This window comes from Martes martes, assembly GCF_963455335.1.
Source record: "Martes martes genome assembly, chromosome: 7".
In the NCBI taxonomy this organism is placed as follows: Eukaryota; Metazoa; Chordata; class Mammalia; order Carnivora; family Mustelidae; genus Martes; species Martes martes.
Genome location: NC_137894.1, coordinates 12358524 through 12374715, shown reverse-complemented (window position 1 = coordinate 12374715; position 16192 = coordinate 12358524). Strand labels below are relative to the sequence as shown.

The following is a 16192-nucleotide window of genomic DNA, read 5'->3' as shown; positions in this document are numbered from 1 at the left end:
CAGGTTAGCTTGGCTGTGACAATTTTTCATGCTCAAGGAGTTACATTACTCAGAAGCAACTCCCATCGATTCATCAAGAAGAAAGCTGCATCTGTGTGACCTTATTCTGAAAAAAGTCAATTCCATTTTTTTAAAATATTATGCTTTATTTTATTATTTTGCTATTAATGATCATTTTAGCACAACAAATAAGATTCCCTTTGTCATCTCCCCAATTTGCTTCAAATGGGCAAAACCATCTGGCTCACCCAATTAATTTTAGGGCTGTTTGTGTCATGGAGCCAGTGTTTTTTAATTCACTGCCATTTTCTGGGCATTTTATATTGGATACTTAACTCTTAAGATCCCCCCCCCCTTCACCTTTTCCCCTCCTGCCAGCCTCCTACACAATCACAAACCCCATCCACCCACAGGTTCTAGGGGGTTGGAAGTCCATTAAGCTGGTAGCATCTCATTTGGCATTTCCACTTTTTTCATTTTATTCCAGAAGGTTTGTCTGAAAGCGTAATGACAACAAAAGCAGCAGATTTGAGAGATTCTCCCAGGAGAAGAAAAAGGACAGATGTACACAGACATATAGCTGAAAACATTGCCAGCAACAGCTGGGAAACTGACAGGCTCTGAAGTGGGTGACCACCCCACAGAGCGCAGGCGGGAACCTGAAGGAACAGCAATTTGACTTGATTTACTTTTGACTTCCTAGACTACCTTTTATCTACCTTTGATACACCAAGGGGCAGGCTCTTACAATCTTCACTCGAATCAAATGACAGGCCTCCTCTAGGTACGCTTTTTATAATATTTCGGTCATTCCTTATACTTTTACCCCCTTTTATCCTCACTTTATAAGATCTCTAAAAAGGGATATCCTTTATAAATTACAAATATATTACTATGCCGGACAGTTCATAGTATTAAAAAACAAACAAACAAACAGCAGTTTGGTTCAACCAGAAAACTGCTATCTGCTGACCATGTAACACCCCCTTTCACGAGTTTCCCTGACTCACCTTGTCTTCTTCATCCTCCTCTTCCTCCAAGTCTGTGCTCTCCTGAAAGGAAAAACCACGGTTTGTTCATATAACATCCCTTGAAATTACTAAATGCAAATTAAACCCATATACACGTTTTACGTATTTTTTTTTTTCTACGTAACGGAAGCACTAGTGGTTTTTAAATACATTATATAACCTCTCAAAAAATAATGCTCTTAAAGTTCAGGGACACTGTGGCAGGACTATAAACACTATGCATAATCTACATAAAACTTAACTATAAATAACGCGATTAGGCGAGTGGCCTTTGAAGGCACCCAGCTTTAAAAATGCATGGCAGGGCTGTACGTTCTGTAAACAGTTTGTTCTTATTCTGACAAATGAGCCAACTGCTATGTTAAGGCTGAGAACACCGTACTGGGTTTGTGCGGGGCTCATTGTTATAATGACTGCTCTTTTCCTTTGGGGCCATTACTGAAACATTAGACAGTAGGAAATGCATTAGTCTGAATAGAATCAATCTCAAGAATAAGTTACAGGTTTCTGTGCATTATTACTGTTTTCCTTGGGACTCGGGGAGGGGGGGGTGGGGGCAGGTGAGAGAAGCCAACTTGGGCTCTCACGGCCACTAACAGGCACCTGGCTTCAGCCTGGGGACCAAAGCACCAGGTGCTGTGAATAGACTTGTTCAGATCGGTGTAGAAATCCTGACTGTTTACCAGGTAACTTTTAATTGTATCCGTGCAATATTTAAAAGCCAACACAGTCCAGGGGGACCAGGAGCTCAGACAGAACGCTGGGTATTCAAAAACCAAAGTCCGTTTACAGCCTGAATGCTTATTTTCTGCTCAACCATGTTGCAAAGGTCAGGCATGCTGTTTAGATGTCATTTTTCCAGTAGTCAACAGAATTGTCAATGCCACGTTCCTTAAAGAAAGAGTAACTCTGAAGTATGCAGAGAGTACTCTACCGTACTCCATAAAACCACTGAGCAGCTACCCAGCAATTTCTCCAAGACTCGTGCTCCACTACCTCCCAGAATTCCAACGAGCTGTAGCCAGCTCTGTGTGGGACCCTCGACGGATGCTGGAGAACTCGCCTAGTTATCATGGGCAGCACACGTTTCATGAAAGCAAATGGGTAAAAACACACATACTAAAAACACTCCATGGGAGGAAGAACACTGTAATTTGGAGTTAGAAGCCCAACTTGGGACAAAGTCTTCAAGGACATCCTTGGGACACTGTTCAAGGACATCCTGCTGTGTGACCTTGGGCAAATCACCTTGTCCCTCTGGGCCTTACGTTCCTCAAGCATAAAATAGAAATAGTAGGGGCGCCTGGGTGGCTCAGTGGGTTAAAGCCTCTGCCTTCGGCTCAGGTCATGATCCCAGGGTCCTGGGATCGAGCTCCATGTCGGGCTCTCTGCTCGGCGGGGAGCCTGCTTCCTCCTTTCTGCCTGTCTCTCTGCCTACTTGTGATCTCTATCTGTCAAATAAATAAATAAAATCTTTTAAAAAAAATAGAAATAGTAATTCCTGACTCCTTCATGGCTGTGTTATTAAGATTAAAATAGGTAATGCATTTGAAAGTGTTCTGTAAATTAGAAAGATTTTACACACACACATTTATAATCATACGCACATAAGGATTCTTACGTACCCATACATACCTACCTGCCTACACATGCATACACATCCTGTATATAGCTGGAAAACTAAAATCTGATCGAAAGTTGTAAAAATGTTAGTTGACAGCATTTTTTACTAAAGATGTTTCTCTGTGAAAACTTCCCTCATCCCCATTCTCATTCCCATATCTGTGTGCAACTTACTCCTTAAACAATCCTATACTTTAAAGCTATTTATTTATTAGTTGGTTCTAGCATCATTAGGTCCCTCATTATTGAAATATGTCCATGTCTCCCTCATCAAACAATCAAATATCAAACCGAACAGAATTTTGAATTTGCCTGAGGTTTTTCCTCCCTGCCAAAAAATCTCTTTTTCTCTATTTCCTTTCTAACCCCCAAATAATACCAGAGTATCCCTTCAATATCCATTATTTCACAGATTTTTTTTTTAAATAATAGCATTGTAAGGAAAAATGGGTGAAGATCATCAGCTTTTGGGTCTTGAGAAAACATCTATTATCAAGTCGCAAAATCTTAGACTTTTGTTTTAAAAATTCGCTTCTTGAATCTGGAATTCCAAAATAATGCCCTAAAGCAAGTCTACAAATACTAGTTCTTATTCACCCAGACCAGGAAAAGATCCTCTGGGCTGGAATAAGTAAAGAGGGGAAACTGCGTCAGAGAGTAAGTACGATAAGTAGATGATAGGAGATGTCTTGCTGTTGCTTCCTTCAAGATCATGGGAAGCTTGAGATTTTCAGGACCTGGGCACCCAAAAATGGAGCTGCCCATGCCTGCCCACTCTCTGATTTCCCTAGGAGTTGGCAAGCCTCTGAAGGCTTCAGGCTAGGATGTCTGGGTAGAGAGGCGTAAGGCAGTCTTCCAGACGCTTTCCATGCCCTGAAGGAGCTCAATGAGATGCCAAAGGCTTTTTTCAGTGGATGAGAATGCTATTCGTAGGAGCCTTACAGATAACTAAATGGACACACAATGAAATAGGCTGCCACTTTGGTAAAGATGACCAAGCATCAGAGGGCTCTCCTCATGCTAAGAATGTAGGCCAAGTCTCAGGAGCATAACATAGAAGGACAACTCCAGGTTATACCCAATAAAAGATCGCCGCTATCACACAAATGCATGTCCAATGTTGCTCTCCTCAAGTCTCAAACCGAGTGGACTTGGGTCACAATTTGGCGGCGGTTGGTTGTTGTTACCACTTTTTTTCCTCCGGTCAAATGTCATGGTTACTGGAACCTTTGCTCACCTGGCTGTCCTGGATGCTGCCAACCTTCCCTTTTGTGGGTGTGATGAAATTGTAGATGAACAGTAGCAGTAATGCCAGGGGGATCATGTACAGTTCAAAATTCCAGACAGTGACTAAAAATACCTGATTGGAAGACAAGACAAAATCATTGCTTGAAAAATCAGTATGGGAGTAAACTTAAAATCCTTCGCATTGACTTAAGGAAATTAAATCCAGGACACACTCTCTACAGTAGCTTTTAGGAACAGTTACAGATAGGCTGACACACACACACACACACACACACACACACACACACACAACGAACAGTTTTAGAATAGGCTGTAGAATGAGGGAGATCTAGAAATGAGTAGACCAGTCACATTCTGAAATAGACAATATTGTAGTCTTATACTTAGAAATTCCATTACCCCATCAATGTATTCGGTTTTTTGCTCTGAGATTTACCAGAATTTAGGAAAGTAGTATGGAAAAATCCAAGGTCTCCGAGTCAGGCCACAGACCAAATTTTGCCAACAGTATGGTTTATTGGAACTGTAGACTGCTCATCACTTCTTAAATTGGCTGCTAGCTAATGTTTAAAAATCCAAACAGTTCGGATAAAAACTTCAGATGGCCAAAGTCTCTTTAAAAATCTTAAAATTTTCCAATTTTGAGACTGGATGGTCCCAAGGAAATGATGGGCTAGAAGTACCTACATCAGACCAGGTATGTGCTTTACCAGCCCAATTGCTGTCAGCCTCCAGATTTGTGACCCTCCCTACAGAAAGACAAGCAAGAGCTTGGGTTTGAATCCAAGTATCTATGTGACAATGGTCATGGGAGACACAAATGCAAATAAGACACGGCCCTACCTCCAAGGAATAAGCGAATTAGGACAAGTAAGAAAACAACCCATGATAATTACAATATGAGCCAAGAGTGAGATCATGGGGAAATGATTTCAAAACTTGAGATTCACTTTCTTTTCTAATCCACAGGTGGTCCAGAGGATAAAATAAGATGATTTGTGGTTATCAGCTATTGGTGCTTTTAAGGGCTTGAAAAGAGTCACTCTTACATCAACGTAGAAGAGGCAAATTACTGCACCTTAAATATTGATTCTTCCTTTCTCGAAGCAATATTACCTATTACTAAAAACATTTTATACCATGTTAAAGTTTTATTTTTGTAGCTATTATATGTATTTCCTGCTTATTTTTTGTTTGCTATTCTAAATGCAATAATTTCTCCCATTCTATATTTCAAGCAGATAAATAAAAGCTAGTAACTGTACATATTAATTTTTTAAATTAGTAACTTCATAGAATTTTCTTCAAATAGCCTTTCATTTCACTTTTGGGGAGTTTCTAAGAATACAGTCACACAATCTACAAATAAAGAATTGCTTCTGTTTCCTCTTGTCTAATATCTATAACTTACTTTCTAATAGGTATACTTACTTTCCTTACTACTAACTAGACAATTTTAAATCAAACTGTTGAAAGCGACATTGTCTAATTCTTGAATTTTACAAAAATGTTTCTATTTTTATAATTAAGCATGGTATTGATTTTTGTTTGATTTTTCTTTCATTTTGTATTAAGAATATGCTAAAAACCCTTTTTTAAAATAATTAGAAAGTTTACATAGAAGCATTCATTTTATTATTAATATTTTTAAAATATTTATGAATCCTCTATATAAAAATATTTGAAAAAGAAAAATATTTTTAATAAGACCACATCAATTTTAACAAGGATTTATTTAATTCTTGTTTTTTTTTTAATTCAGGAATGGAGGAGGGCGAATGACTAACTAACTGTTCTTTCACTATCTTCTGAAATAAGGAAGGTTTTTGCCTTCTCACTTTAGAACCTCAACATGGTATATCGTATTTATAATTTCCTAATACTGAAGTGAATTTGTATTTCTGGAAGAAATGTCCCCTTTAGGGGTCTGTAATGGTCTTGTGTTGTACTTTGGATTTTATTTGCTAACACTGGAAGATGTTTTGCATTGATACCCATGTGCTGGTGTTTCCTTTTTATATTATTTTTCAGGTCTGGTATCAGGATTATTTTAGTATCATTATTTTGGTACACTCCATTCTTTCTTTCTCTATACCAAGGACAATTTTTTCACGTCATATTACTAAATATTCCAAGAATGAAAAAAATATACATAGACTAATTTAACAAATACCCATGCACTTGCATGCATTAAGACTTGTCAATGTGTTCAGTTTTATGTATTAGTCTTTTTAAAAAATAAAACATTTCAGATAATTGGTATTCATTGTCAACTCTTCACCTACTACCCTCAACCGACTCCTCCCATTCCCAGAGGCCACCATGTCTGAAAATGGAGGTGAATCTTTGCCATCTGAGGACCTCTATGGTTGATTTTAGAAACAACATAAAGAGCATCAAAATGTTCCCATCACTCTGAAATTTTTTAATTCAATATTATGTTCCATAGATACGTTGATGGTATAGGTATAAATCAAGTATATTCATTTATAGGGGTATCCGAGTGGCTCAGTCAGTTAAGCATCTACTTTCAGCTCAGATCATCATCCTCAGGTGCTGGGATCAAGCCCCGTATTCTCCCTCTCCTTCTTCCCCCACTCGTCTTCTTTCTAATTAATAAATCTTCCTTAAAAAGTATATTCATTTTGGGGTGCCTGGGTGGCTCAGTGGGTTAAAGCCTCTGCCTTCAACTCAGGTCATGATCCCAGGGTCCTGGGATCGAGCCCCGCATTGGGCTCTCTGCTCCGCAGGGAGCCTGCTTCCCTTCCTCTCTCTCTCTTTGTGCCTCTCTGCCTACTTGTGATCTGTCAAATAAATAAATAAAATCTTAAAAAAAAAAGGTATATTCATTTTAACTGATATATGGTACCCCATTCAAATTAATGTTCAGTAATTTATCCATTATCCTCTCATCATTAAAAACAGGATGAAACTTTTTATACTTTTTAATGTAGTCAAACATACTCACCTTCAACCTTAAAATTCATGCTCTTCGTGTTCAATGTTCTACTTAAGGAATCACGTTCTACTCTGAGATGATAAACTTATTTCATTGTGTTTTCTCCCAAAAGATAATGGTATGTGTGTGTTCCTTATTTTTTGTCTCAAGTGTTTTTTTGATTCATAGTTGGAAAAAAGCATCCAATTTGGATGCTTCTGGATAGCCAACTTATACAACTAGATTGTGGTATCAATCCCTATTTTTGTACACTATTTCCATCGACACTTCTGCTACATACCAAATTCCCACATGGGTATGTTTATTGTTTAAGGACACTCCAATCCTGTCCGTTGATACATATTTCTATTTTACCAAGACCACATCTTTAACTGTAGTTTAATAATCAGATGATATGAGTGAGCAAGTCGGTATTATTTTACCTTCAAAATTATCTCTGGTAGTTCTTTGTTACTTATACTTCTACATGTATTTTAAGACCAATTTGTAATGTTCCATAAAATTCTTGGTGAAATTTTCACTGGGATAGCCTTGAATGTATCTATCAATTTGGAGAGAACTGACATCTTGGTACTGGCTTCCCAAATCATAAAGATTATTTGTTTCTCCATATATTCAGGACATTTCTGTATCTTAAAATATTTTATTACTTTCATCATGCTGATGAAAAACATGTGATCATTTTGTGTATGTTTTATTATTATTTTTCTGTGTAACTTAAGAGTTTTGATACTATTATGAATGAGGGCATTTTAAATTTATATACTTTAATTGGTTACTTCTGGGCACAGGAACATAGATTTCTGTATGTTGTTCAGATTATTTTGGTCCCCTCTTATTAGCTGTAGGGGATTTCAAATCTATCCTTTTGGAGATCTGCTGTGGAAAATCATATAAACTGCAAATCACCACAATATTGTTGTTGTCGGTGGTTTTTTTGCCTTCCAATCTAGGTATTACTTACATTTTCTTTTAGTGCTAAATCTCTACATTTTTTTTTAAGTACAGAATTTTTAAAATGCTATTTTAATCAATGCATATTATTATGTTGTTGATTTCCTCCAGGCTATTCATCTGGTATGCTTTATTGGTTTTATTTACTGATTTATAATTTATATTTTCCTTTATTTTCTTTTTAAGGTTTCTTTTACTTTTATGTCTTGTTTTCTTTGATATGATCAACAGAGTAAAGCAGAGGAAATAGTACAGTGATTCCTCTACTGGATAAAGCTAGAGAATTTCCTAATTGTTACCTATTTCTTTCTTTATTCTTAAAGTTCTTTTAGGACTAGGAGTTTTAACTGATTTTAACTGTGCTCTAAATGGTTACTATTCCTTAATGTCTATCTACTGGATAAGTGAAATTTTATTGTTTTTTTATATTGCTAAATATAACTTCAAGTGAAGAGGCTGATATGAAGCTATGGGGAAAAATTAGGAAATAGCATATTTTTAATTTATTTTCCTCATCATAAAGCTATTTATAAAATGTCTTTAACAAAATTACTTGTACATCAACTAATATTAGAAGTCTGTTGTGCTAGACAAATACCTCATTTGCTGTAACATTTGCATCTATCAAGTATAGTTAAGTAATACAAGAAAGTGTTTTATAACAGAAATTGAGTAGCACTTAAATATCACATTTAAAGGACTCATAACTTTCACAGTGAGACACTAGTGCACTCAGAAATACTTTTAAGGGGTGCCTGGCTGGCTTCGTGGATAGAGCATGTGACTTTCTCTCAGAGTTGTGAGTTCAAGCCCCACATTGGTTGTGGGGCTTACTTAAAAAAATTTTTTTTGAATCAATCTATAATTCCTACCTCTGTAATGAACAATTAATTTCCTAATAAACATCTTCTAGCAAAATAATAATAATATTAATAATACTAATACCTGAGAACAAATTTTAAAAAAGACCAATGATAGTTGGTAAACTCTGATGGCTGGTAGACAAACCTGAGACTCTGATCCAAGGTTATTAAACTTTGCATGGAAGTTCAAAGCTTAAAGAAGAAATCAGATCTGCATGGGGTCACTGTAACATTTTTGCATCTTTCCCTCAAGAGCAGCTGCTATCACAATCATAATACCAGTTGATTAAAACTCAAAAGAAAAACTTGCCATCTTTCTGAATGGATGAAACTGGCAAAGAAATTGGGGACAATCAGGGCCATGGTACAGAGGAACACTGGAAGGAAACAACAAGCAAAGGAAAACCCCAAATTCTGTATGTGAACTTTGCCACAGTCTCTGCCATAGATGTGGGGGCAGATTCAGAGCAGTCTTAACTGGGATAAGAGCTGCCACCCACAGGAGGTGTGACAGAATTTGTAGTTTGAGTTTAATGAAGTTAAATATCTTCTTAAAAAATAAGGTCAACCTTATGTGAAAGGATGTAGGAGAATCTAGGGTCTCCACTGCATGACATTCCTAATTATCTAAGGCACAATTAAAAATCACTTGACATACAAAAGGCCAGGAAAATGTAATCCGTTTGCAAGGCAGAGGCAATCGACAGATGCCAACTTCAAGGTGAATTATGGTTTTTTTCTTCCAAGTTTTATTTAAACTCCCGTTAGTTAGCATACCATATTAGTTTCAGGTGTAGAATTTAGTGATTCAAACTTCCATACAACACCCAGTTCTCATCCCAAGAAGTACCCTCCTTAATCCCCATCACCTATTTAACCCATCCCCACATCCACCCCCTGCCTACCTCCACTCTGGTAACCATCAATTTGTTCTTTAGAGTTAAGAGTCCGTTTCTTGGTTTTCCTCCTTTTCCCCCTCCCTATGTTCATTTGTTCTATTTCTTAAATTCCACAGATGAGTGAAATCATGTGGTATTTGTCTTTCTTTCTTTTTTTTTTTAAGATTTTATTTATTTATTTGTCAGAGAGAGTGAGCACAGGCAGACAGAGTGGCAGGCAGAGGCAGAGGGAGAAGCAGGCTCCCTGCCAAGCAAGGAGCCCGATGTGGGACTCGATCCCAGGAAGCTGGGATCACTACCCGAGCCGAAGGCAGCTGCTTAACCAACTGAGCCACCCAGGCGTCCCGGTATTTGTCTTTCTATGACTTACTTTGCTTAGTATAATACTTTCTAGCCCCATCCACATCATTGCAAATGTCAAGATTCCATTCTTTTTGATGGCTGAATGATATTCCATTATATATATACATACACACACACACACACACCCCATCATACACACATACAAACTACACACACACACACACACACACGTCTACATACATACATTTTCTTTATCCATTCACCAGCTGATAGACATAGATATTTGGGCTCCTTCCCTAATTTGGCTATTGTTGAAGGGTGAATTATAAGATGAAATTATAAGACAAGAACTTTAAACCACATATTAAAAATATGTTCAATGAGGTAAAGGAAGATAAACTAATATAATAAATGATAATTGGTAAAGATGATGAAAATATAAAAAATAAGGAGCAAAATTAAGAATTAAGAAGAAAAAGTCAGTGAACATAAAGATAAATCAAAAGAAATCTTATCTGGGGCACCTAGGTGGCTCAATTGGTTAAGCATCTAACTCTTGATTTTGGCTCAGGTCATGATGTCAGGGTCCTGGGATCAAGCTCCATGTTAGGCTCTGCACTCAGTGTAGAGTCTGCTTGTCCTTCTCCCTCTGCTCCTTCCCCATTCTTTTTTCTCTCTAATAAATAAATAAATAAAATCTTTTAAAAAAAAAAAAAGATGAAATCCTATCTGAAAGAGAAAAATGTTTGGAAAAATTTAATGGACTGTCTGTGGCCCATGGGATAATTTCATAAATTCTAAAATAGATTTTTGGAATCTCAGAGAAAGGAGAAAGTTCAAAATTATGTAAAGAAGTAATGGCTGAACACTTTTTAGAGAAACCCAAGCAGAATATGTTTAAGAAAACCAGGCTTAGACATCTATGTTGTCATCACACACATTATATTGTAATCACACAAACATCACACTACAATGTTTGTGAGCATAGCTATTTGAATGGACATGGATTTTGCATTAGAAACCATGGAGGCAAGGAGACACTGCAACATTTTAAAGTGTTAAAACGAACAATAGTAACAGAAACAAAAACTGTCAACCCAGAATTCTATACCCAGGGAAAATATCCTTTACGAATGAATGTGAAGTAAAAATTTAGATAAAAGAAAATTAAAAGAATTCTCTACCAGTATAACTTCATATCAATAAATGCTAAAGGAGTTCTTCAGAATGAAGGGAAACTCAAACTTCAGGAAGAAACAGAGAGCATCAGATGGTGGATACATAGGACAGTATTAAAGACTATTTTTTAAGTTTCTTTTCTTTAGGATCCATACAGTTGTTTAAAGCTATGCTTACAGCATCATCTTGGTAGGCTACATAATGTACTTATGTGATATGTATGAAAACTAAAATATAAAGGAGGTAGGGATGAGTGGATAAATGGACTTAGATGAATTGCAATGTTTCTATGTTTTAGATGAAGTGATTCAATAAAACTTCTAAATTGACTATCTAAAGTTAAGGGAGGGGCGCCTGGGTGGCTCAGTGGGTTAAAGCCTCTGCCTTTGGCTCAGGTCATGATCCCAGGGTCCTGGGATCAAGCCCCGCATTGGGCTCTCTGCTCAGTGGCGAGCCTGCTTCCTCCTCTCTCTGCCTGCCTCTCTGCCTACTTGTGATCTCTCTCTCTCTGTGTCAAATAAATAAATAAAATCTTTAAAAATAAATAAATAAATAAATAAATAAAAAATTAAGGGAGATTACACATTCACACATGCACTTTAATCCCTAGAACCATCACTGAAAGAATACTCCAGTGAGTTAAAATAGAATGTTTAAAGGCACAAAAGAGAAACAGGAATAAGGAGCATAGTAGACAAGTGGAAAATAAAAAAATGGTTACCTAAGTCCAACAATATCAATAGTTACATTAAATATTAATGGAATAAATACTATAAGCATAAAAAGCAGAGATGAGAATAAAAAGTGCATAATATCCTTCTAAAAGTAGGGAAAAGGTAAGGATGCCTGGTCTCACTACCTCTGTTCAGCATTAGACTAAATATTCTAACCACTGCAATAAAGTAAAAGAAATGAAAGAAAAAGCTCAAATAAGAAGGAAAACAACAAAACTATCTCTATAGATGACATGATTTTTTAACATAGAAAATTCTAAAGAATCTACAAAACAATCCTAGAAATAATTAAATCCAGCAAAGTCACAGAGTATAAAGTTATTTTTTAAAGTAAATTCCATATTTATATGCTAGTAGCAAAAATAACCTCTGGATTGTGACATTTTAAAATTTCCATTTACAGTATCATCAAAACCCATAAAATATATGGTAATAAAATTCTTAAAATATGAGAAGATCTCTTCACTGGAAATTATAAGATTACATTATAAAATAAGTAAGTGGATAGATATACCACTCATTCATGGGTTGGAAGACTCAATATTGTTTACATGGCAGTTGTCTATAAACTGATCTGTAGAAGCAAGCAATCTTAATTTTGTAGAAATTGACAAGCTGATTCTAAATATTATCTGAAAATACAAGTGACAGGATCATTAAAGCAATTTTAACAATAAAGCTTACACTGCCTAATTTCATAATTTATAAATATATACTAATGAAGACAGTGTGATGCTAGCAAAAAAGATAGGCATAGTGATCACTGGAACAGAGAACAGGTCCAGAAACAGATCCACATACATGCAGTGAATTAAGAAAGTTGCCAAGATAACTGTATAGGAGAAATAAGAGTCTTTTCAACAAATGGTGCTGGAACAATTAGATACATGTATGAGGGAAAAAAGAAAATCATTAATCCTTACCGCCTACAATATATAAGAAATTAAATGGATTATAATATTTTAATATAAATGTTCAAATTTTAAAACTTCTAAGAAAACATTTGAGGAAAAACCTTTGCCACCTTGGGTGACATTTCTTAAGATACAAAAAGTACAAAGAATAATGTAAATAAAAGAAAAAGTGGAGTTTATTGGCAGCAATCTTCATTTGCTCTTTGAAAGATACAGCTAAGAAAGGAGAAAAGTCACAAAATGGGGAACAATATTATCTACACCTATACTGAAAGACAAATTGTACCCAGAATATATAAGGAATTCTTACAAGAATTAACAAGAAGATAATCCAATAAAAATGAGCCTAAGATTTGGCCAGGCCCTTCACACGTATAGAAATATATGTGAATACCTAAAAGCACATAAAAAATATGGAATATGATTATCCATCAAGTAAATGCAAATAAAGGCCCCTGGGAAATAGCAATGCATGCTTACTAGAAAGACTACAATCAAAAACACTGACAGGAGAGAAACTATTGACAGTTTGTGGAACAATGAGATCTCTCAAACACTCCAGGTAGAAATACAAAATGACAGAACTGATTTGGAAAACCACCTGGAAGTTTTGCAAAAACCTTAGCATACGTCTACTATAATCCATGGCCTTTCTACCACGAAATGAAGAAATTTAACATATATAATGTACGTCCCACAAAGACTTGTTCACAAATGTTCAGAGCATAGCAGCTTTATTCCAAATAACAGCAAAACTGGCAAGAGCCCAAATGTCCAGCAACAAGTGAACATAATATATCCATTCAAAGGAACACTGCTCAGAATTGAAACACCTACAAAACGTCAGAAAGAGTACATGCAGCTCTATTTCTCTGATACAAAGAAAGCTTTTTACTCTATCTTGTGGATTTCCTTCTGACATTCCATGACCCAGATGCAAAGGTGACCCAGTCTGTACCTTCTCACAAAACGTAACTTTAAGAAATTGCCTTAAATCTTTAGCTACAGATATTTCTTCATTTTTTGTCTCAAAATTTATCAAAATTTTTATAAAAATAGATTCAAAAATAAATACTGACAAATCTCAGATGAGGAAACAGTGATTCATAAAGAGACTTCGTGTTTTTCTAGGGAAAATGCTAAAGATAGAATATGTGTGAGAGAGTCCGTGGTACCAAGGGAGCTGTGATTGACGAACTTAGCCAGCACTGCCATAGACATTTGTACAAATCCTCTAGGTATTGTTTAATTAGATATGACAGGAGAAGGATGTTACCTTACCTCACAAAAAGTTTTAAGGAACAAATCAGGCTATGTTTTCCTCAGGTTTCATTATGAAGTGTTTTGTAAATAAGTAATCAACAAATCCAATGGCTGAATTACCTTTTACACATCCAAGAGGATGCCTCCCTTGCAAATATTTAACTTGGGATACCAAATATAATGGCACTGCTATTTTCCTAAATACTCTGGGATAGCCTTGTCTGAAATTATATTAAGATTCTGTCCTGTCCCTTGAGAGTAGATTTAAGACTAGAAAACAGCCAGATTACATGAAGCCAAGTCTCTGAATAACTCCTAAAAACACTACCTTTGTTGAGACAAACAAAACAAACATACAAATTATGATCACATATTGCCCATGAAAATAACATTAAAAGAAACTGAAAAATGGAATCAAGATCCTCATTTCAATATAAAAGTTTTGATAAGGTTTCTCCTTTTGTTTGTTTGTTCTCATAAATCATTAGACTCACCACTGAGATTAAGCTCACGTTAATATGATTACTGTTTACAGAATATCACCTTGACCCAATATTGGTCAGATTAACTAGGTAATCTTAAATTGCTATTCTACTGTGTAGAATGACATAGGATGACTTAAGATGGCATAAATACATTAAGCAGGTAATAAAAAATGTTCACTTTTGGTAGAAAATTGCTGAAAAACTTTTATATCAAGTTTCAGTAATGAACACTGTACTTTCTAAGTTACTCATTCCTATAACTCAAACACTGAGGTTTCTAAAGAGAGAAAAAAGAGGTCAAGATTCATTTCATAAATACAGTTAAGACTTAACGTCAGAGTAAAAATGAACAGATATCCTGGAAGTAAAACAGATGAAAATTAACCCAATAATCACCTTCCTTGCTACCAGCCCAAACTCCCACCTTACTAGGCCACTAAGTTAAAATCATACAGACAAGCAACATCCCAAGAAGCATGAAGGAAAGGCTAGCTGATTTATTTTGGTTAAGGAACTTCTGCTTCAAAGTTCAATAGCTTTGATTGAATATTCAAAGGGGTTAGAAGGTGTTTCATCTGCAAAATACTGAAGAGGAGACTAATCCTCAGTGAAAACCACTGGCGTGGTCTTTGCCTTATGACCAACAAGAAAAAAAGAAAAAAACACCACACATTTCTTTCCCAATATTGTGAAAATCAGTTCATTTGTTATAATAAAAATTAACATATTTAAAAACAGTGTCTTAAAATAATCATACAGTCTTTATGAGTAACCATCTATCAGCACAGGGCATATTTTGAGAAGAGATTCTCATACACATGATTATTTTAGAATAAAGGTATTAGGTAAAGATGAAACAAAGTTATGCTACTTCTATTCCAAAGAACTCAAAGGTTAAACAAAGAGAGAGTAATATAAGAATCTGTTTTTAATTTGACCAAGTACACATTCATTGTTCTAACAAATCAGTAAGCAGCTACTTCTCAAGAAAGTATAACTTACTTTATTACTGTGAAAAGAGCAAAAAAAAGTGTTGTACATACTACTGTAATAAAGGAAAACCATAGTATACACCAAAAAACACCTCCAGGTCTTCTAATGTCCACTCATCTGATTAAAAGTCTTTATTGCTTCCTGGCCTACATTACGACACGGAGACATGATAGCTTAACATGTAATACCTTCCTTGAATTTGCTTATACTTGACTATAATTCATAAGCTAATATCCTTCACAAATTCTAGATTCACAATCAAGATACACTATTTGCAGACCCCATACATGAAATGGTGTTCAGGATTTTGCTTTTGAACATACCCTTCACTCATCTAGAAAGATACTCCTTCAGCATTTCATCACCTTGGGCCTGTTTCCTTTAAACCCAACCCAGAGCACTACATACTAACCCCATCTTATCATCACTGCTTTACTTCACGTATAAATTCATTGTTCATTTTCCCTTCATTAAATATTTGTTGAATACTACAAACCATGTTGATTTACTCTTTTTAATTTTTTTTTCTTTTTTTCAATTTGAAGTAGTTATTTATTAACTGACCAGATTACAAAAAATAATCATGATAGATAACTTAGTTCATCCTTCTAAATAGCCTATTGATCTGGTCTTCCCTGTTGCCAGCATCTTCACTTTCTACAAAAAGGGGTGCTCTTTTTCTTCATTCCCTTTCATGGAGAAGATAATTCAAAGGGCCATAAGAAATGATTTCTTCTTTGAAAT

At 35.7% G+C, this 16192-nt stretch overlaps 1 protein-coding gene across 6 annotated transcripts in view; it reads right to left on the bottom strand.

The window, feature by feature from the left end:
* Positions 1-16192, bottom strand: part of MCTP2 (multiple C2 and transmembrane domain containing 2) — a 237150-nt gene that overhangs the window by 34410 nt on the left and 186548 nt on the right. For all 6 annotated transcript variants that reach the window (XM_080808083.1, XM_080808085.1, XM_080808086.1 and 3 more), the window contains 2 exons: positions 3892-4014; positions 1011-1052 (listed from right to left, as the gene is read on the bottom strand). In XM_080808083.1, the coding sequence (XP_080664209.1) occupies positions 1011-1052; positions 3892-4014 (165 nt within the window). The remainder of the gene's footprint in view (positions 1-1010; positions 1053-3891; positions 4015-16192) is intronic.